General features: G+C 35.2%; 1 protein-coding gene across 3 annotated transcripts in view; it reads right to left on the bottom strand.

Annotated features, from left to right (window-relative positions):
* The window catches only part of LEKR1 (leucine, glutamate and lysine rich 1), a 216,828-nt gene that overhangs the window by 144,297 nt on the left and 50,122 nt on the right, over window positions 1-22,409 (bottom strand). For all 3 annotated transcript variants that reach the window (XR_008297893.1, XM_027061551.2, XM_027061550.2), the window contains exon 5: window positions 976-1,095. Coding sequence is in view for 2 of the 3 variants with exons in the window: in XM_027061551.2 (XP_026917352.1) it covers window positions 976-1,095 (120 nt within the window). In the remaining variant the exon portion in view is untranslated. The remainder of the gene's footprint in view (window positions 1-975; window positions 1,096-22,409) is intronic.

Consider the following 22,409-nt stretch of genomic DNA (forward strand, 5'->3'; position numbering starts at 1 on the left):
CACCAGCTAGTATATTAAAAACTTGTTAGCCTAGGAAATTTCTTTTAAGTTTATTTATTTCTTTCTGAGAGAGCAGAGAGAGAGGGAGGTGCAGAGAGAGAATCCCAAGTAAGCTCCGCCTCTGTCAGCACAGAGACCAATGTGGAGCTCGATCTCATGAACCATGAGATCCTGACCTGAGCCAAAATCAAGAGTTGGACACTTATGTGACTGAACCACCCAGGCACCCCATCCAGGCAATATTTTTAACAGAACAATGTTTCTGGCAACAACTAGTAGATTGGAAAAAAAGGAAAAGAAAAAGAAAAGAAAGAAACCTAACATTCAAAATATTCATCCAACATATTTTTTTTAAGTCACCCAGAATCTGTGTCTATTTGTAATGCTCATTTAACTTATTTCCCTTTTCTAGCAGCTAAATTACTCAGTTTTGAAAAGAATCATTTTTTTCTGATATTCTCAATAATTCAATTCCAATTTTATTTAAAAAAAATGAACTTCCTTGTTTCTGTAGAACACTGGGGTTTTTACCTTCAGGTATGATAAACCCTCCAAAGATGATATAAAAGCAGAATTAACACCATTTTTGTTGGAGATTTCTAAATTTAGAAGGTCTATTACTATCATTTAGAAAGGGACCCTATTCTATGACTTTTTGTATCATTGGACTATCTGGCAGGGAATCAAATACACCAAGAAATACTCATCAAGAGAAAAATGAATTAGCTAATATTCTTTCATTCTAAATGTTACTGCAAAATAAAAGCAAGGTGTTTGCCTGATTTAAATGTTATTGGTAAAACTATTCAGTTGAAATAATGATTTAAAAAGAAAATAAGTAAAGTTGTTTTCATTGTTTCAACCACACTGAATATAGAAACTATATTACTAAAACGTGTTTGAATGTTTATAAAGTTAGTTTTAAATGTACTTTTTCAATCTTCATGATTTTCAATTCTTTAAAGATAATCTTACCTGAATGCTTGTGATTGTCTCTGTTTAATATTTAATTCATGTTGCAAATGACTCAATTCTTTCTGTACTTTCTTCAATTCATTTTGTTGACTTTTTAACTGCATACTTACATCCCAAATTCTAAAAATATAAACAAAAAACATCCATTACAAGTTTAAATAATCCTTCATGAGAGCCTTATTAAATTAAAATTTAAATACATTTTTAATAAAAATAAATTCTAAAAAACTATGCATCTTTATATATGCTAAATGAATGTACAGAAAAAGTATGGAGAGACACAAATCAAACACCATTAACACTGGGAAGGAGAGTGGAACCAATTGGCAGGGGAAAGGCAAGGAAGGGCACTGAAGGGAGGCAAAACTTTTTCTCTGTATCTTTTGTATTGTTCAAATTTTTACAATAAACATTTTTTTACTTCAATTACTAATTAAAATATAACTTAAAAACATCAATTTTTTTATTAAAGTAATATGTGTATATAATTTCAAATGTCAAATATTACTAAAAGAGTTATAAGAAAAAAAAACAGAAATCATTTTCTTTTACTTCAATTCCCACTGCCCAAAACAACTTTCAACGTTTTTCCTGATTCCTCTAGTATTTACTTCTATATTACTAAATAACATGCTTATATTATTATTCCTTAATATTTCAGTATAGATATTACCTAGTAAATTACAAATTACAGTTAAGATCTGATTCTGCTACATATAACTGAGACCTGAATATGATAGCTTAAGTATACAAGAGTATATTATATTGCATAAAACAAATGTATTATTAGCCAATCTAATGCTGATGTAATAGCTTTATAGAGTCATCAGGTCCCCAGGATACTTCCAACTCTCTGGTCTACTATCTTTGGTATGTGTCTTTTATTTTCATTGACCATGATAATGGCAGAAACTGCAACAATTCTTTTCCCATTCCAGACTAGCAACAAGAGGAGAATAATGGCTCACTCTGTCTCTTATAAGGAAACTTCCTAGAAGTACCACTAACTACTTCTGCTGAAGTTAGACACATGGCTGTACCTACTTTAAGTAAAGCTGGGAAACGTAGTCTTTTAATTGAAAAGATTAGCTCCCAGGTATATCCACAGTTCTATTACTAACAAAGAAGGAAGAATGGTGTTATAGTAGGTAACTAGCAGTCTCTATCACAATCCTAGTAAGAACTGACCCTCCTACACATACCTATACTCTTAAATGTACAAACACACCACCCTCCCCATCTTACCCTCCCAGTTTAGTTACATCAATCTTTTTATTCAGTACTTACATTATTCTTCACTAGTGAGATATCTGTTATGTTATGATCACATTTCTTTTCTTGTACAACTTTTTGGTGTCCCTGGATTGAAAACCCATCTCCTTTTCTTCTTAGTTTTCTGTGTACGTATCTTTGATACATCTTCCAAATCTGACCGAGGTCTAATTCTGCTTTCTCAATATCTTCAGACACAGCAGAAAACTCTTCCATATCATTTCTTTTCCAGGAAACATCCTTCCCAGAGCTCTCGATTCCCATGCTCCTGTCTGGGTATTCTCCGGTTTGACTAAACAACTGTCATCCTGTGACTTGCCTTTCTTACCATTTCACGAACTGTCCTTAGCTCTCTTTCATGTCTGTACCCTGTACCCTGGCTCTAAAGTCTTCCTCCTTCTTGGTGTTCTCCTTTTGGTGGAATAGATCCTCCAGGAGTTTGTTTTTTGTTTTTGTTTGTTTTTTGTTTTTTTGTTTTGTACGTGAGAGGTAATTTTAAGAACTTAAATATGTGAAAATGTATTATATCTCAGACTGGACAGTTTAGCTAAAGATAGAATCATAGATGAGAAAAAATATTCTTCATCTGAAAATTAGGGCACTTTTCCTCTGTTTCCTAACATATGGTGCTGTTTCTGAAAAGTCCAATGCCGGTCTAATTTCTACTTCTTTGTATGATACATGGTAGCTTCTCCTCACTCTGCCCCTGCCCTGGTTCAGAAGCTTTAAGATTTTTCTCTTTTCACTTAGTATTCTTAAATTTCATCACAATATATTATTGTATCAGTCTCTTGTCATTCTCTTTGCTGGGCACCTGATGTTTTGAAAACTGGTGTTCTTTAGTTCCAGGAATTTTACCCTAAGGAAAATGATTCTTTCCCCTTCATTTTCTATGTTTTTTTTTTTCTTTTCTTTTCTGGAACATCTTTCTATTTAGATGTGGGACCTTCTGAAGAGATTTTCTAATTTTCTTAAATTTTTTGCCATCTTACTACTTTGGACATTTTGTTTATCTTCCATCCTGTCTATAAAATTTTTAATTTCTGTTATATTTTAATTACCAAGAATTCTTTCTTATTCTTCAAAAGTCTACAAGAATTCTTTCTTGTTCTTATTTCATGATTACAATTTCTTTTCTTATTTTTTGAAGGTATCAATTACTGTGTGTTTTACCGTTTATTTTTTATTTTTTTAATTTATTATTTTTGAGAAAGAGAGAGAGTGTGAGCAGGCGAGGGGAAGAGGGAGAGAGGGAGACACAGAATCTGAAACAGGCTCCAGGCTCTGAGCTGTCAGCACAGAGCCCAATGCAGGGCTTGAACTCACAAACTGTGAGATCATGACCTGAGCTGAAGTCGGATGATTAACCAACTAAGCCACCCAGGGACCTCAATTATGGTGTATTTTAAAGTTTTCTTCAGCTTACTTCATAGCTTCTGTTCCTCTGGCCTTTTAAATTTTTTCTTTGTTTTGCTTCCCTTCTTTCACATTTGAAGCCTTCCTTACAAGTCTGGAGATCCTTTGTTATCTATTCATATTTACAAATGAGGACAATTGGTCCCATTTCTATAAGTTACTAATGATGGAGAAAAGAGGGAGTGGCTTTTCTAGATAAAAGAGAAGTAACAAAAGTGACAATCAAATGTGACATGTAGACCTTGTGTAGAACCAGATTCAAAGAAATAAACTACAATTTTTTTTAATATTGAGGAAATTTGATTATGAACTGGGAATTAGAAAATACTGAGGAACTATTGCTAATTTGGGAATAATAATACTGTTGTTGTATAAGAAAATGGCATATCACACTGAAGTAAATGGAGGTGAAACTAGCATGCAGTCTTGGATTTTCCTTAAATTGCTTCAACAACAAAAAAAAATGGGACAGATGAAACACATAAGCCACAATTGTGGTAATTTTTGAATCTGTGTTAATATTATACTATTTTCACCTAGAAAAAAAACTAACAAACGAGGCAGTGAAATTCTGTCTTAAGGTTCTGTGGTGTGTGCAGGAATTATTAAATGATGGCCTTCAACTGTGCGGAGATCACATGGGGAATCAGCTATTTTGATAGTACCTATGCCATCTGCCAGAGTCAGGGCAAGGTAATTAAAAGCCTTTGAGGAGACAGAGTGGGAGAGAGGTTCTGAAAGCCTAAATGCACTTTTAAAATATTTTTCATAAATTCTCCTATTTTCAGCCTCACTTTGTACCCTGACAAGTATTTCTCTTGGCATACTGAGAGAAAGAAATTAGCCAAATGTTTTCAGGAGTCACATTTAAAAAAAAAAAAAATTAAAGAAATGTAGAAAATAAAAGGTTAGAAAAATATATACCAGATGCTTTAAAAATGACAAAAGATATATATTAATATTAATAACTACTAATAAAGGGAACAACCTTCAGTTTTGATAAAAATCTAATCCACCAAGAAAAATAATATGAACTTTTACATACCCAAATATAAAGAAATATCTGTTAAAAATCAAATGAGAATAAATTACTAATCATAATGGGAGGTAGGAACACATTTCTCACAGGAATGGAATGGTCACAATGACATGAAAAATAGTAAAGATATTGAGGATATGAATAACATAATTAATAAACTTGATGCATGGATATAATTAGAGGATATATCTAATAATCATTCTTCCAAATATGTGGTATAATCACAAAAACTGACCACGTAATCAGCCACGATTGAAATTTTAATATATTCTTTTTTTCATTTTTATTTATTTATTTTAATTTACATCCCTCCCTCCCTTCCTTCCTTCCTTTTCTTTTCTTTTTAAAAAAATTACATCCAAGGTAGTTAGCATATAGAGCAATCATGATTTCAGGAGAATCCAATGATTCATCCCCTACATATAACACCCAGTGCTCATCCCAACAAGTGTCTTCTTTAATGCCCCTTGCCCATTTAGCCATCCCCCAACCAAAACCCCTCCAGCAACCCTCTATATTTAAGAGTCCTCTATATTTAAGAGTCTCTTATGTTTTGTCCTCCTCCCTGTTTTTATATTATTTTTGCTTCTCTTCCCTTATGTTCATCTGTTTTATATCTTAAATTCCACATGTGTGAAGTCATATGATAGTTAGCTTTTTCTGACTTAGTATAATACACTCTAGTGCCATCCACATTGTTGCAAATGGCAAGATTTCATTCTTTTTGATTGCCGAGTAGTACTCCACTGGATATGTATGTATGTGTATGTATGTGTGTGTGTATATATATATATATATACATACATATATATATACACACTATATATATACACACTACATCTTTAACCATTCATCTGTTGACGGACATTTGGGCTCTTTCCATACTTAGGCTATTGTTGATAACACTGCTATAAACATTGGGGTGCATGTGCCTTTTCCAATCAGCACTTTTGTATCCTTTGGATAAATATCTAGTAGTGCAATTGCTGGGTCATAGGGTAGTTCTATTTTTAATTTTTTGAGGAACCTCCATACTGTTTCCCAGAGTGGCTTCACCAGTTTGCATTCCCACCAGGAGTGCAAAAGAGTTTCCCTTTCTCTGCATCCTTGCCAACATCTGTTATTGCCTGGGTGGTTAATTTTAGCCCTTCTGACTGGTGTGAGGTGGTATCTCATCGTGGTTTTGATTTCTATTTCCCTGATGACAAGTGATGTTGAGCATTTTTTCATGTGGTCCCAATAGTTCATTTTTGCTTTTGTTTCCCTTGGCCCTGGAGACGCATTGAGTAAGAAGTTGCTGTGGCTGAAGTCAAAGAGGTTTTTGCCTGCTTTCTCCTGTAAGATTTTGATGGCTTCCTGTCTTACGTTTAGGTCTTTCATCTATTTTGAGTTTATTTTTTTGTATGGTTTAAGCAACAGGTCCAGGTTCATGTCATTGTCCAGTTTTCCCAACACTATTTGCTGAAGAGACTGTCTTTATTCCATTGGATATTCTTTCCTGCTTTGTCAAAGATTAGTTGGCCATACATTTGTGGGTCCATTTCTAAGTTTCCTATTCTGTTCCATTGATCTAAGTGTCTGTTTTTGTGCCAGTACCATACTGTCTTGATGATTACAGCTTTGTAATACAGCTTGAAATCCAGGATTGTGATGCCTTTGGTTTTCTTTTTCACCATTGCTTTGGCTATTCATGGTCTTTTCTGGTTCCATACAAATTTTAGGATTGCCTGTTCTAGCTCTGTGAAGAATACTGGTGATATTTTCATAGGGATTGCAAAATTTTAATATGTTCTTAAAAAGAAAATCATATACCCACATTCATTGTCTACAGTAAAATAACACAAAACATTTACAACAAAAAGTGCACTAAAAATCTACATATATGGAAACTTAAACATACATCTAATGAACTTTGAGTCAAAAAGGAAGTAAAAATAAAAATTATCAACTATTTAGAAACAAATGATAATGCACTTATTAAAAAAATAACAATGAATGGGCATTCTGAATGTCATGATCTAAGAGAAAGTATAAATGACAAAAAAAAATCTATTCTCAGAAATAAGGGTACCCCAGTAGCAATGAGCACACCCAATTCTTACATCTTGGTTTCTAAATACTATTTTCCAATAAAATAAACCAAAGCATCTTAGAGAACTGGTTGATTCCAGGGGTGAGGCAGGTAAAATCTAAGGTGAGCCTAGACTATTTTGTGGTGCCAGAAAGTAAGGAAGAGCTCAAGGAAGATAGGACACGTTGAAAGGGCACAGGTGCCACCTGACAACTCCTAACAACCAAAACTGGAACCGCTGATAAACAAAAAGAATAACTATAGTATTTGAGTATAACCCACAAAACAAAAATGAATGATTACATACTGATACTAATAAGTAACTGAATAAATAAATGGAAGAGAAGGAACAGTCCTTCCCTCACAAAGAAATTCCAATTAATAAATGTAGAAGGAATAAGAAAAGTATTTACAACAAAATATGTATAATTGCAAAGGGAAAAATAATTTTACAATGGAGGAACCTGGCAAACCCCACCTTAGCCAAGTGATCAAGGTAAACATCATCTGTAAGAAGACATATTAACATCATGATACACTAATAAGGACATATCACTTCTGTGGTAATCTTGCGAAAAAAGAATAATCTCAACATAATTATGAGTAAACATCAGACAAACCCAAATTAAGGGATATTCTACAAATAACTGAACAGTACTCTTGAAAAGCCTTGGGTCATGAAAGGCTAAGATTAAGGAACTGTCACAGACCAAAGAAGACTAGGACAGTATAAGCTCTAAATGCAATGTGTGATTCAAGATTGAAGCCTGAACTGGAAAAGAAGATGCTAGTGGAAAAATTGATACAATACCAATGTTAATTTCTTAGTTTTTTGGTTTTTTTTAATTGTCCATAGTTATGTAAGGTGTTAACATCAGGAGAAGCTAGGCATATGGAAACTGTACTATTTTTTATTTTTTGCAACTTTCTATAAGTCTAAAATTATTTCAAAATAAAAAGTTCTTAAAAATCGCTTATACATATACAATGAGTAATCTGTACATGTCAAATATATCTGTAGTATAAATTATGTAAAAAGGTGAGTGCTTTTTAGGGGCACCAGGGCGTCTCAATCGGTTAAGTGTCTGACTTCAGCTCTGTGCTGACAGCTCAGAGCCTGGAGCCTGCCTCGGATTCTGTGACTGCCTTCCTCTCTGCCCCTTCCCCACACATGTGCTGTCTCTCTCTCTCTCTCTCTCTCTCTCTCTCTCTCTCTCTCTCTCAAAAATAAACATTAAAAAAAAGGTGGGTGCATCTTAAATTTTGGAGGTTATAAAATATTTTTAATAGCAAAAATAAAAGGAAAAAACCTTCATGGTCAATAGTACAGGGACTTTAAACAACCTATATTCCTATGCAATACTATACAAAAAATAAAAAAAGAATGAAATAGATCTCTATGTCCTGGCATGGAAAGAATACCAAGACCAATTATCGAGAAAAAAGAAAAGCTGTAATTTACAGATGAGTAAAAGTTTTCAAACATGCCTAGTAGGAATGCAAATTAACACAACTACTTTGAATAAATAATTGGATCTATAAACCAGGCCATATGTATAAGGCCAAGACCCAGAACTTCCATACCTAGTACATATCCAACAGAAATGTGCTCATATATTCACCAAAGACATGCACATGAATGCTCATGGCACCGCTGATTATAATAGCCCTGAATTGAAAACAGCCCAAATGCCCATCCATAGCAGAGTAGATAAATCCACTGTGGCATATTCAGACCATGGAAAACTGAAGAGCAACAGGAATGAACAAAAAGCTGCCACCCAAAACAACATAGACGCATCTCACAAACATCAGGAAACCAGACAAGAGAATATACAGTATATGATTCCATTAACATAAAGTTCAAAAAAAGGCAACATTAATCTATGGTGTTATAAGCCAAGATAGTAAGTAAATTCCTCTGGATGGGTGATAATAAAAGAGGTAAAGAGAGCTTCTGGAAGGATGTTGTACTCTGTTTCATGATCTGGGTGCTGATTACATGGGAAATTCACTGTGTGAAATTTAATTTAGCTGTACATATTTATGCATTCTTCTCTATATTATACTTCAATAAAAATTTATGAAAATAAAATTAAACACCTAGACAGCTTATTACTTGTATGTAAGCATATAGAGATTGATAAATGTGGAAAAATCCAGAAATATTAGAAGAAAATTTAAGCTACACTTAAAGAAAAGTTAAGTTTATACTGCTGGATTAAATGGCTTTTTTATTAAACATTCCTTAATTATAGCCCACTCCAACTATTAAGATTTACCCAGAAAAGAATTCGAAGCTTGTATTTTTACAAATTATTTTCCTTTTCATAATTTAAAAAAATACACATGAAAACACTTTCCAACTTTAATTCTTTTAATACACTCCCCAGCTGAATGTTACATATAAATAGCATCTCAAGCCCTTTAATACTCCTTGAGAAGTTAGGCCACATTATTTCAATCTGTTCTGGCTGTGTAAGTTGACTTCACTTCTTTCAAATCAAACTGATAAGGTTATAAATGTCATGCCTGGAAAGGCACTAATGTTCACTTTTACATATTTTATCAACTTTATGAAATAAACAATTCACATAATATTGCAATAAAGTATGTACTGTGCAAGCACATATTTTTCTCTAACGGTCATAATTCTGCATTAAAGTTGAATACTATGTTGATATGAGGACATGTTGTTGTCTAGCGAGAGGGTGTTCCTGAAAATAGGGACTAACAGCATGTTCTAGTGGAGAGAGTCCTGTGCTGGAAGTTAGATGATTTGTATTATAAACCTCTTGCCAATGCACCCGTGAGAACAACACATTTATTACTCTTACATACTTCCCAGCTTTTCTCTTAGCTAACTTGATTAAAATGAATCGTGTGAGAATCACAGAGTTGTAAAACAAAGTTGGGAAAGGTATTATAGTCTCTTAATTATTTTCATTCGGATCATCTACTAATATTACTCATAATGAAAATATTCTTAAATTGAAAATACTTTAAAAACACCCCTTTAGCTTCCCTCCAGTCTATAATCAAACACTTCAGAGAACACAATAAGGAAGCTAATCATATCCCTAGGGATTCTACCACCCGTAACCTATATTCTTTTATGTCCAGCTCCTGGCTCTAAAGATTCCTTTATTTTTAGTCTTTCCTTCAAACTGGTTTTATAGCAATCTAAGATGATAGGTGGAAGTTCAGGGTCCACAGAAATTAGGTGGCAGATTTTCAGGACTGTGGCCTATCATGGCAGGCAAAGGCATCCAATTATCAAGGGGTAAATTAGGACTGCAACAAAGAAATCAATCAAAACAAGTTAGTGCTTCAAGAATTCTTGGGAAACAGATTTCAGAAATTAACATGCAACTAACTGCCAATCACAAAATGTGGCTTCTCTGGAATTAACCACTGCCTAAATGCATCCAGAAAATTAAATTACCTTTCAAGAAAGTAGGGAGTGTGAGGTGGGAAGCCCAAGTATATAGGTAGATAAATCATTCAGGACTCAATAAAACCAGAAAGAATTCTTATTTTGCAGAGAAAAGTCATAAGCACTTTGTGAAACTCTGGAGATAGAAACCAAACTTCTTTACCTATTATCAGGAGTATGGCAACTTCAAAAATGTCAACTGGAGAATGCCCAGGACCAGAAATGTCACTAACATACAAGTGCATAGAATAATAGCAATATTTATAACAAAATTATTTGTGAATGGAAACAATTTCCTTTTGAGTGATATCCTATTGCTTTTATTTATAAAATTATTATGATACTTATTTATATCTTCCTACAAAAGTTCTAGCTTAGTTATTAAAACATATCCTTTTCTGAGGTAGTTAATTTTATCCCAGTCATTATTGTATACAGTATCAATGTACTTTCAGTGTATTGTTAACAAATGTACTCCTTAATAGTTTGACTCCTTCTAAACAGTGATTGCCCTATTGACGGAAGGTTCTAACATGTAGAGGTCTCAAAAGTCGAACAATGGTAAGCCATTGTCTTGACTTTGATACCACACATTCATATTCATTCCCTCACCTCTTCTCTCTCTTCTCTCCTCTGTCTCTCCCCACCCTTTCCCAACAATATGAGAATGGTACTTTCCATTGGACTGAATCAACACTGCTTTTTAAATGAACTTCATTTAATTGGTCTCATTTGAGCTTTATTCAGTCCCTGATTTTTCCCTGGGTCTCTTTAATTTTTTAATGGATAAGTACCTAGAACATATAACCTCCCAAAACTGAAGCAGGAAGAAATAGAAAATTTGAACAGACTGAACACCAGCAGTGAAATTGAATCAGTAATCAAAAAATTCCCCTGGTTTCTTTAATGTAGAGAATCTACTAAATAGATCTTCCTTTGACTAAATATGATACTCTTAAGCTTTACTAGTACAGAAACAGAAGTTAAAAATCTTAACCTTGACTTAAATAACCAAACACATAATTCTGTATTGTAGGTTTGATGTATATTTTCACAAAATGGAGGTGAAAGTTTTGCTGTATTTTCCTTGAAGGCAAGGGGATAGATGGAAGATAATTTGGAGAAAAATGGAAATTTCCATTGTTTTAAAGTGCTCTTAATAAAATCACATTGTTATTAAAAAAAAACTGTTTTAAATATTGCTACCATCATTCTAAGTTACCTTTTAACTTTTGTTATTTATTTATTTATTTTGAGAGAGACACAGAGAATGTAAGCAAGGGAGGGACAAAGAGAGAGGGAGAGAGAGAATTCCCCCAGCAGGCTCTGCACCTTCAGCAGAGTCCAACACTTGAACTCAAAAAACCGTGAGACCATGACCTGAGCCAAAATCAGGAGTTTGACGCTTAACCGACTGAGCCACCCAGGTGCCCCAAAGTACTCTTAACAATTACATTATTTATTCTCTAGTGCAAGAACTTATGATTCTTACTTCCCTAATTGTTCTGTCCCAGTTTTGGTAACATAGAAGGCATTGATGAATATTCTTTTGATTAACTCTAAAGAATGGGAAGCATATAAAATCCTTGGATATTCTTTTTCATGTAATGGTTAGCTACTGTTTTGTCCACCCAGTACGATTCCCTTTATGTGAAATCATCAACTCTTTATGCAAAGAATTATTTTTTCCACCCGAACCTTAAAGATCCAACCATTCATATGACTACTGCCACAGAAGTTTCCATGTTCTAGGACTCAAACTCCACTGGCTCAGTGGATGAAACACCTGCCCCAAACTAGGTCAACCAGAGCTCTTCTCTAGGATTTTTTTCCCCTTGCAACAAGAGAAAAGAGCAGGCAGTTCTTCTCAGGTGGCAGTAGATCTAGGAACTAAAATTTAGGCATTGTAGGCAACTGCTTTTCCTTCTAAAAGGAGAAAGTAAATCTGCAGCTTAAGAGAATAAAGCCAGTATGCAACGAAAAGCGAAGATGACAGACAAAAAGAAAATCTTAGGGGTGGTCATGTCCTTTGTTCAGGTTATTCCTGAGGCCTAGCTTCATAGACCTCCCATGGTTCAATTTTTTCTTTGAAATCTGCGCGATCCATTAAATTTTTTAAATTTTGTGTCCAAGCTAGTTCAAGCTAGATTTTAGTCACTTACAATTAAGAGTTTTAACTAACAGAGTATGACCCAGGATCCATCATACAGCAAACTTAAAATTAACCTCTAAGGTTAGTTTGAAGATATAATGCTTTCTAATAATCCTTAAAAAATGGAAAACATTTAGTGAAATAAGCTCATGACAATAAATAGGCAATTCGGAGAAAAGCAATATTCTGATTAAAATTTTTATGAATATAAGCTAGATATCGTTCAATAGGTTAATAGAGAACATGATCTACATTCTAAAGACTGCACTGTTGTTAGTGAAAAGCTGATCTCTGTGAAAGTGCTAGCACCTTAAGTAAAGGGACAAAAGCCATTGTTCTCCAAATGTGAGAACATTAGCTATCCCATGTAAGGGGCTCCCTGCTCAGCTGACCTTGGGTCTGTGTTTTTACTCTTGGTGGTTACGACATGTATAATAATTTCTAGAAACCCAATTTTAGTACAGTCTTACATGTTGTTCAGGAACTCCTCAGTGATATTTTGGATATACGCTTGCCCTTTTAGCTAAACTACATGTATTTTTATTCCTTTTACCCTGTAGTAGTAAAATAGCTATATAGGATTATTCTTTAAAAAAAAACTTTTATTAACATTCTTATAGAAAAAGTAACTTATTTTGATTGTGAAACAGCTTCTAATCTCTTTTTCTCATTAAAAATACTTTTTAAAATGTGATTTTTGAGGCTCTTAGGGTAATAAAATGAACACATGTGAAAATTTTTTTAACGTTTATTTATTTTTGAGAAAGAGGGCAGGAGGAGGGCCAGAGAGAGAGGGAGACACAGAAGCAGGCTCCAGGCTCTGAGCTGTCAGCACTGAGTCGACATGGGGCTCGAACTCACAGACCACTCACAGAATACAAGATCATGACCTGAGCTGAAGTTGGACACTTAACCGACTGAGCCACCCAGGTGCCCCTAAAACGAATACATTTTAAAAGAAGAGACTGGAGGGTGCAGGTCATGATCTCACTGTTAATGAGTTTAAGTCCTGAGTCGGGTGCTGTGCTGATGGTGCAGAGCCTGCTCTGGATTCTCTCTCCTTCTCTCTAATCCTCCCCTGCTTGTGCTCTCTCTCTCTTTCTCTCTCAAAATAAATAAATAAACTTAAAAAAAATTTTTTTTTATAAAGAAGAGACTGACACCGAAAAGTAAATATCAGTTATCTCAGAAAGTGACATTAAAGGCAATCTTTTTCATCAAACTTTCTACTTTTCAAATATTCCATAATGTGCACAGTAAAAATAAGAGACTTAATTTCTGGGGAAAAAATAGATAATAGCAAATAATTTATAAATTAATGTTTGAAGCAATAAAAAATTAGTGCACTTGAAACCCAATATGATAGCCCATTTACTAATGCACCCCAAAATGTCATTAGATTAGTTGTTTTAAACACTAACTTACACATCTGTTCTTTAAAAAGGTTCAAGAGAGCTATATGTGAGCTTCTAGAAATAATGCATAGAATTGAAGATATTCAAAGAATCATTAAAATTTGAGGCTTCCTTTCTTCCCATTTTTAGGTTTGAAGCAAAAGTAAATCTGGTTCAATCAAAGGAAAAGAGTATATGTGACAGCTTCAGGTCACTATATTTTAATCTTGTGATAAAACTGTAATTACACTAGAGAGGAAAAACAAAAATAGAAACCATTCACTCAAAAATATGTATGACATGCCCACTATTTACAGGGTACCACACCCAGCACCATTAAAGATTGGGAAATAAAGGAATAGTATCTGTCTTCTGGTGACTCTGAGTTAGATGTGGGAGAGAATAAAAGTGAAGAGCTACATTACAGTGTGATGCAGATGGTTAAAGGAAGAAGGCAGAGAAGGCAGAGAGGAAAGTAACCAGCTTCTCTTTGTGTGTCCTTGAAAATATGAAGATTAGAGAATGCTCTGACTGATCAGGAGTACTGCTGAAAACTGGCAAGGAGGAAAAGAAGAATAAAAGAGGGAAGAGGCTGCCCAGATGTAATGGAGGGAAGAAAAGAAAATTTATTAGGAAGTCCTTTTCAAAATATTTAGGGGCGCCTGGGTGGCTCAGTCGCTCGTGTCCAACTTCAGCTCAGGTCATGATGTTGTGGTTCATGTAGCCCCGCGTCAGGCTATGTGCTGACAGCCTGGAGCCTGCTTGGGATTCTCTCTCTTTTCCTCCCTCTCTCTTCCTTCCTCGACTCTCTCTCTGTCCCTCTCTTTCAAAATAAATAAATAAACAAAAAGTTTAATAATTACAGAAAAAGCTATGAGTTATTATGGCTACTTCCAAATGAAAGACCATTCAAAGAGTTTCATTAATACTGTAGTGACATTTAAAAACGCCCAAAGAATCTTTCTGACAAGATATTACATACACTTCATTTTACTATTCAAAGAGAATAAGAAAAAGAAATGTAGTAATATTTGTTCAAAATTCAACTTATTGCCTGCCATATTCTGAGGAAATAAAGCTATGAAATTTTCTCCAACTACAAATTGTTAAAACACATAAAAATATTAAAGCCAAATATTCTTACAGTTAAGAAACCTATTTTATTTTTGGACATTTTTTCTGCTATCGGTGTTTTACTAAATATTTTCTAACTCAAATCCTATACGCATACACTGAAAGTTTCTAATTGCAATGCCTTAGAAAAGGTAATGTGACTTTTGTAAATCATCAAATAATGGCACTGTGCTCTCAAATTAATTTAAAGCAGATGTTTATAGGGGTCACAGAAAACACCTCTGTTAGAGGGTGACATGAGAATCATGATACTATTTATTGGTAGGGGTTCAGTGATAAGCAGGACCCAGAGCCGAGCTGGTATGATGACTCACTCAGGTTCCTCTGTGTGCAGTCTTACATTTGTCCAGTTTTGAAGCTGCAAATCAGTACGTGAACACTCTCTATTTGACTTGACTTTTCATGAGTACCACCATTTAAAATTTCAGGGATTTTACATAAAGATCCAGATTACCTACTTTTCTTTAAAAATCAAGTAATTCAGGGGCACCTGGGTGGCTCAGTCGGTTAAGCGTCCAACTTCGGCTCAGGTCACGATCTCGCGGTAGGTGAGTTTGAGCCCCGTGTAGGGCTCTGTGCTGACTGCTCAGAGCCTGGAGCCTGTTTCAGATTCTGTGTCTCCCTCTCTCTCTGACCCTCCCCCATTCATGCTCTGTCTCTCTCTGTCTCAAAAATAAATAAACATTAAAAAAATAAAAAATAAAAAAATAAAAATAAAAATCAAGTAATTCAGAAACAACAGGCCCACATCCCCCCCCCCCCCCAAAACAATCTCTTATACCTGCTGTCTCCTTTAATGAGCATGCATTTTCTGGTTTCCTGTAGTTCACACCTAGCCTGTTTCACTCGCTGAAACAAACTCACAATCAGTGAGTTTTGGATACCTGCTTTGCCCCATAGGCATTTAAGTTTGCCATTCTAAATTCTAATTCCAGAGATTCACTAGATGGATTTTAGATGTTTTTATAAGCCATTTAAAGCCCATCCAAATGAGCTTTGGCTACCTCAAATATTTTTTCTCTGAAAATTACATAAGTTGGTTGTCTACCATTTACTTGGGGAATTCTATAAATTAAATGAATTCCATTTTTATTTTGCATAATAAAAAAATACACAGAGAGAGACAGAGGCAGAGACAGAGAAACAGAAAAAGAAAGAGAATGGTAAAACCATAGAGAAAAATCAGAATTTATACTGACAGCTAGCAAGATACTAAGACTTGAAGGCAAGGAGAAATCATGACTGTTCGCTCCAAAGTTGCAGTGGGATCCTTAGTTTAAAGATTGATACCTACCCTATCGACAGCAACTTGTCTCTCACAAAACTGGCAAGAATAAACCTTTTCTATCTCATTTCCCATTAAACAACAACAAACAAACAACAAACAACAACAGCAAAAGACAACAGCAGCAATAAATGACCCAACACCAATCGTGCAAAAGGTCCAATGCAACATAAGTTACAGGTGTTTTCTCATTTAAACCTTTTGGGGAATCCTAGCTCCAGTTTCTCAATTTCCTTTTGGTCCCAGTTAAGGGATTTTTGCCTGATTTTTAACAGTTTCTTTTTCATATCAAATGTTTTATTAACCCTTATTTTAGTGTTGTCAAACTATGTTCCACAGTAAGCCCTAGCGCACTCCAAAAAATGGTTTCATAGTAAAATAAAATTGGAAATAACAGGTTTTTTATGCTGTAAAACTTCTTAGGGTTTTTACTGTGCTAATATGTAAAGTGAATCACCAAGAGAAGATAGATGAGTATGTTCCAAACTTAAAATTTGACCATAGGATAGTTTTTCAATAACATTTCTTACAAATCCCTTGGAACAAACTTTGAGGAGCAATGTTCTATTTTTAGTATTAATCTTATAATCATTCTATGTAATTACTTTTATTTAAAGTGGTGTTCATTTCAATATGGTATCAGAAAGTATCAGCAGAAGGCAGAAAGCTGAGCAGATGGCAGGTACTTCCAACAAGAATAGAGGTTCCTCTTTTCCTAGTGAATCTTGCAGAGGCTCTACCTGGCCAAATGAGCTGTTCCCTTTATGGGGACTCCTGTCCAGAATGGAGCTGGCTCCATCAAAGACTCCTTCTCACACAATTTCAGGCGTTGTCTCAAGTTCTGCCCTACAAACTTACCTGAATCATCAAACTGGTTTCCAGCTCCTAACCTTTTACTTCTGTCCCTCTCAGTTCCCCCTTGGCCCACTGCTTTCAACTTGGAAGACTCCTTGGACATCCCAATGTACCTGATCCTTTGCCCACCCTGGAAGGGGTAGTTGGGGCATGTTAACTAACCCCAAACCAATTTTCTACCCCAGACTCAGACATTTTCTTTGACTATGGGAGAAGATTGATAGTAGCATACCGAAAGATGCTGTTCCTATCATCTTGGTAAAAGTGAATGTTAGCATTTTCCTTCTTAAAGATCAGTAAGGCCAATCTAAAAGACACATGAAGGGAGCTAATGAGAGCAGTGTTTTCTTATACTCACAGTTTGTCAAAAGGCCAAACAAGCAAAGAGTCTGACCTATTTGATCTTCAGATATTTGCCAAATAGCCTACACCATGGACTTTAAAAGCCAGGGATAAAAATTATAGCTAGGAAAGATCTTTCCAGTGCCACTTCTCCACCAGGATCTTAAAGACAGAAACGATATTTCTTTTAGGTTTCTCTACTCTCCAAAATATAGAACCTAAAACTTCCCATGACAGCAAAGTCATAACTAGAATCCCAGAGGCCCTCAATAGCAGAGATTCTCCTATATATCCTGACCTTGTAAGGCACCAGTATCCTACAAAAGGCTCTATTGAGAAACAGAAGCCAGCTAAGGAAGATATCTTATAAGTTTTTGGATGGCTCCTTCACTGTAAATAGGAAGCTATCATTAGTAGCTCTGAGGTACTTCAAACAAACTAACCATCAAACTGGACTAAATCTTAGCAATAATTCTCTCCACTCAAAGTTTCATCTGAGTCATACATTTATTCATTCACTGAAGAATTTCAGTTAATGCAGAAGACTGGTTGGTTGGTTGGTCAACCAGCACTAAAGGTTAAGTACTATAACAGCAGGCATGCACAGAGTTTTATGTGAGCTCACAGGAAGTTGGTCAAGAAAGCTGAGTGGTAAAGGATGAGTTTGGGTCAGTGTGAAGCAGGGAAGGCGTAACAAGCAAGGAGTTCCAGAAGGTCATTAGCCAAAGCACAGAAGTTTGAGAGAAGATGGCATATTCTGGTTAATTCTTAGTGGTTCACATGGAGTGACAAGAACTGAAGGCAAATTAAAGATCATGTGAACCATGTTATGGAATTTGCACTTTTCCCTCAGTATTATGGGGCCCCTAGAGGATTTGAAGCAGGAGTCAGATTTGCATTTTTGAAAGATGGCTCTACCAGAAATTATCTAAGAAAATGCCACTGAGACATAGGTGTATATTTGTTTCATTCAACCTCCCCCTCCTCTCCAGTATCTTATGTCTCCTATAAAGCTCAATTTATACATGGTCTTGTTGATTGATAACATCAGTCAGCTTTTATTTTATTGTAATCACAGCTGCTGCCATATGATTTCCCCACTTAAGAGTCTCAACCTCCTGCCTTCATGCCTTTTTCCTTCTCCTCCCTTCTTTCCTGCTTGTTAGGACCAATTCTGACTTCAGACCTAAGTTCAACAGCCCTGCCCACCTCTCCACACCTATTCATTCTTGTTGCTCATTCCTTTATCCTCCTTTAATAAATAGGCTTGTATCTCACTTTCTTGTAATCTTGTCTTCTATTTATTGGTAACCTCACTTAAGACTAGCTCCTTAATGATTCTCTTTCCAGGCCAGGACCACAATTTGGCAATTCAGCTTCTCTATCACTGACTGAGTGATCAGACTTTTGGATTTATCAGCATGAGCCCTGCTATTTGTTGGGGCAAGCTAGTAGCTATTAGTACTTTGCCTTGAACTTCTCTCGTCAACTGCATATCCAGATACATCAACCCTCCTAGAAATTCAAGGAGGGTGTGTATGTGGCAGTGGAAGACCTATACAGTACATAATAAGGCTAAGGTTGTCTTCCCTAGCCCCTGATATAGCCAATGGATAGGTCCCACCCCCTTCTAGTGAGCTATATATTTGTCTTAAGAAACTGAGCCAAGCTCAGTTGAGTTCAGGGAGGTGACAAATACCATTTATTTTAACTGTTCACTGAGATGATAACCTGGCCCGTTAGATGATCCTCACTGACACCCAATCTTATGTTGCATGCCATAAAAAAATCACCTTATGCTTCTCCCTCACTAGCCCATTAAGCCTTTCTCTCCCTTATTTAAAAAGTTCATAATCCCTTCAATTCTTCCACTCTGTCCAGAAATGAGACAGTATTGGGCCTTCCCTATAGTACTAATAATTTATTAAGTATGGAATCATGTAACCTCAACAGGAAAATGTGTATACTTTTCTCTCACGCTTAAGTAATCTTGGATTGCATTTCCCCAAATTAAAATTCTTCTGGAGTCTAACAGTGCAAACAAACAGAAAATTGCTTCTCTGGCTTCCCATAAATACTTTAATCCTCTCTGTTAAAAAGAAGCATGGCTGTTAAAAAATAGCCACCTATACCCAAGTTGCAGCCTCTTTTCTCACCCACCCTTCTGTCAAGTAAGGCTGGCAGAGTGTCACTTTGGAGTAATCTCACAGTGCTGATCTCAATTAACAGCACAGAGAGGCCTTAGAGTTGCTCTGTAAATGTAAGGCTAAATTACAATTTGATTCCAAATAAACAGGGAATTTCTGATAGTTGGAACAAAAGGCTGGGCTGAAGTTTGTCTGCATTATTTAAGATGGAAATATTAACATAATACCTGCTTTTAAACTTCAGAAAAAATACTTAAATATGAACTGCTCATATTTAGAAATAAGTAAAAATTGTAACATTAGGTTTGGGGGATTACTAAAGCTCATCAATGAAGTATTAAATCACACAGTACTTTGTTGTCCTGCTTTTATCAGTTACATGTACTCAAATGAATTAAAACTGAGCACTTATAAAATATTGTATCATTTAGATATTTACTAATTTGGATTGCTCTTGGCAAACATCTGAATGGTGAGGTCACAGATTATATATTGGGCCAGTTATGTTATAACTTCTCAGATTTCACTTCTCTTCATTTTGGCATTCAAGTAAATGAGTTAGTTCAGCATGCTGCTTTAAATGCGGGCATATTATTGATATCAAAATGTTTATTTTTCAAAATCGTATTTTCCTACAGTAAGGTAAATATTCTTAATAAGGATAAAAATAAAAACAAATAATAAAGGACACTACTGAGCACTTACCAAGTGCCAGATATTGCACTTAAAGTTCCCATCAGCTATCATATTCAAACATCACAATACTCCTATGAGGTAGATCCACTATCAGCCCCACTTGACAGATAAGGAAATGGAGAGGCAGAGAGATAAGCAAAGCTGCAATAGGGCACACAACCAGCAAGTGACCAAGCTGGGATTTGAACCCACGCAGCCTGGCTCTTATCCTGCTACTAATATATAGTGGACTGTACTTTGCTCTGATTTTGTACTTTTGATTGGTGCTTTGCATATCATTTTAGAAAACGGATTTTTTTTTTTTTTGCATACTGTACTTTGCATTCTGCTTTAATTAAATTAATACTAACAATTGACAGGAACTAATGAGTGGGAAATGGCATTACCAAAAAAGGAAAGTGAGCAACAGCTAAGAACCACAAATGTTATGCACATGAAAAGAAGTTAAGCACAAGGTTAAATTTACACGTATTCCCAAAAGTACGTCTTTTTAAAATCCCCTTGTGAAACCCAGAGGTTGACAGAGGGAAAGAGTTCAGTGGTAATTTCCACAGACATTTGTTTTCATGGGCATAAAATGTTTTCAGAATCAATCCTAGTTAGTCTCTGTCCTTCTGCATGGTAAGAATTTGGCATGCTACTCCTTTCTTCCTGAGAGAGAAATCTAAATGCTTGCCAAAGCACTTAATATTCTAGCTTCCACAGCAAATCGCTTTCATCTTCTTCTAGCCGCCTCCAAACTGACTTCAGATTTGTGTAAAAGAAAGAAAAGCATTGGAGGAAAGAGGCACGGGGGTGGTGGTTGTTGTTCATATATTTTCCACTGCGACAAACAAGACAGGTTTATAATTATGTGAAATATAATTTTTTTAGTATAATTCTTATCAACCCTAGAAAGCCCTCTAATTGTAGTCTTCCTTCCCTCATCGCATAAAATGCCAGGCCAATATAATAGTGTAAATGAGGTACTAAATGACTGGCTTATAGCTCGCTGACAATTTTGAGTTTTACTTCAATAGCCAACTCTTCTTCCCTTTAAAAGAGGATAGGAAATGGAGAAAATTATAACCTATTCTTCTAGATACAAAGATATGAATGAATAAAATGTCTAGCCAAAGAAAATAAAATTAAAAAGAAGTCTATGATTTAGCATTTACAAGAAAATAAAACTTTCCTTTTTAGAAAATAAGAGCTATAAAACAGGTTACGCTAAAGTTAATTTTCAAAGGCATAAACATAATATGTTTTCAGCTCATGCTCTAATTAGTTTTACATTAAGTTAAAGAAAAAAAAGACAGGCTTGTGTTTGGACTGCAATGCTGGTGAGAGAGATCTAAGAACACTGGACAAAATCTAACACAGAACAGTGGTGATAAATATTCCCAGAAAATGCTGCTTTTCACAGACACAATTTACAAAAATAAAGACAGGCTAAAAGCAAAAGGTTAGAAAAAAAGGAAACAAACTTAAGCCATTCTCTTTCCTTGGATTAGCAGCCCCTCAAATTTGCTGGACATTCTTACCAGGCATTTTCATTCTTTAATTTTTGTTTCTCATTCTGTGCCTCTCCAAAATCTTCTGGTTTAATATTAGAAGAGCATTAACTTCATTTCACAAAATTATTTCGCAAAAACACAGTTATTAACAAAAGGATAAGGAAAACTTAAATCACAGAGCTATGAATGGCTTAGTGAGAGAGTGTTGTGAATTTGGCCTTAGCTCTTCTACTTGGCAATGCTACACTTCTAGTCTAAGCTTGAGTCTTGAGATATCCTGCTGTTTAGATTGGTCATAAATACTACCATGTTTCCCTACTGTACATTTGCTTTTTAACAGAAGTGTTGACCAACTGCTTTGTTTTACTTTTTTTGTTTCTTCCCTATCCAGATCCTGTTCCCACTCCTAACTCTCCCACCTTCTTTGACCATCTCTTATGCAGTCACATTAAACTAGATAGTTTCATTAGACATAGCGAAGAGGTATGTTAACTGTGACCACACACTTGACAGAATTACATATTGAAAACAGGGACATTCTTTCCATTCCCTGATTATATCATCATGTTTATTGTCAACACAACTTTATTTGCATGTTAATGATAGAATTTGGACTAAACTACTCTCTTGAGATTGTCAAAATAATAACAGAATGATGCAAAACACATACAAATGAACATTCAAATGTCCTTCTCAAGA

This window comes from Acinonyx jubatus, chromosome C2 (assembly GCF_027475565.1).
Source record: "Acinonyx jubatus isolate Ajub_Pintada_27869175 chromosome C2, VMU_Ajub_asm_v1.0, whole genome shotgun sequence".
Taxonomy (NCBI): Eukaryota; Metazoa; Chordata; class Mammalia; order Carnivora; family Felidae; genus Acinonyx; species Acinonyx jubatus.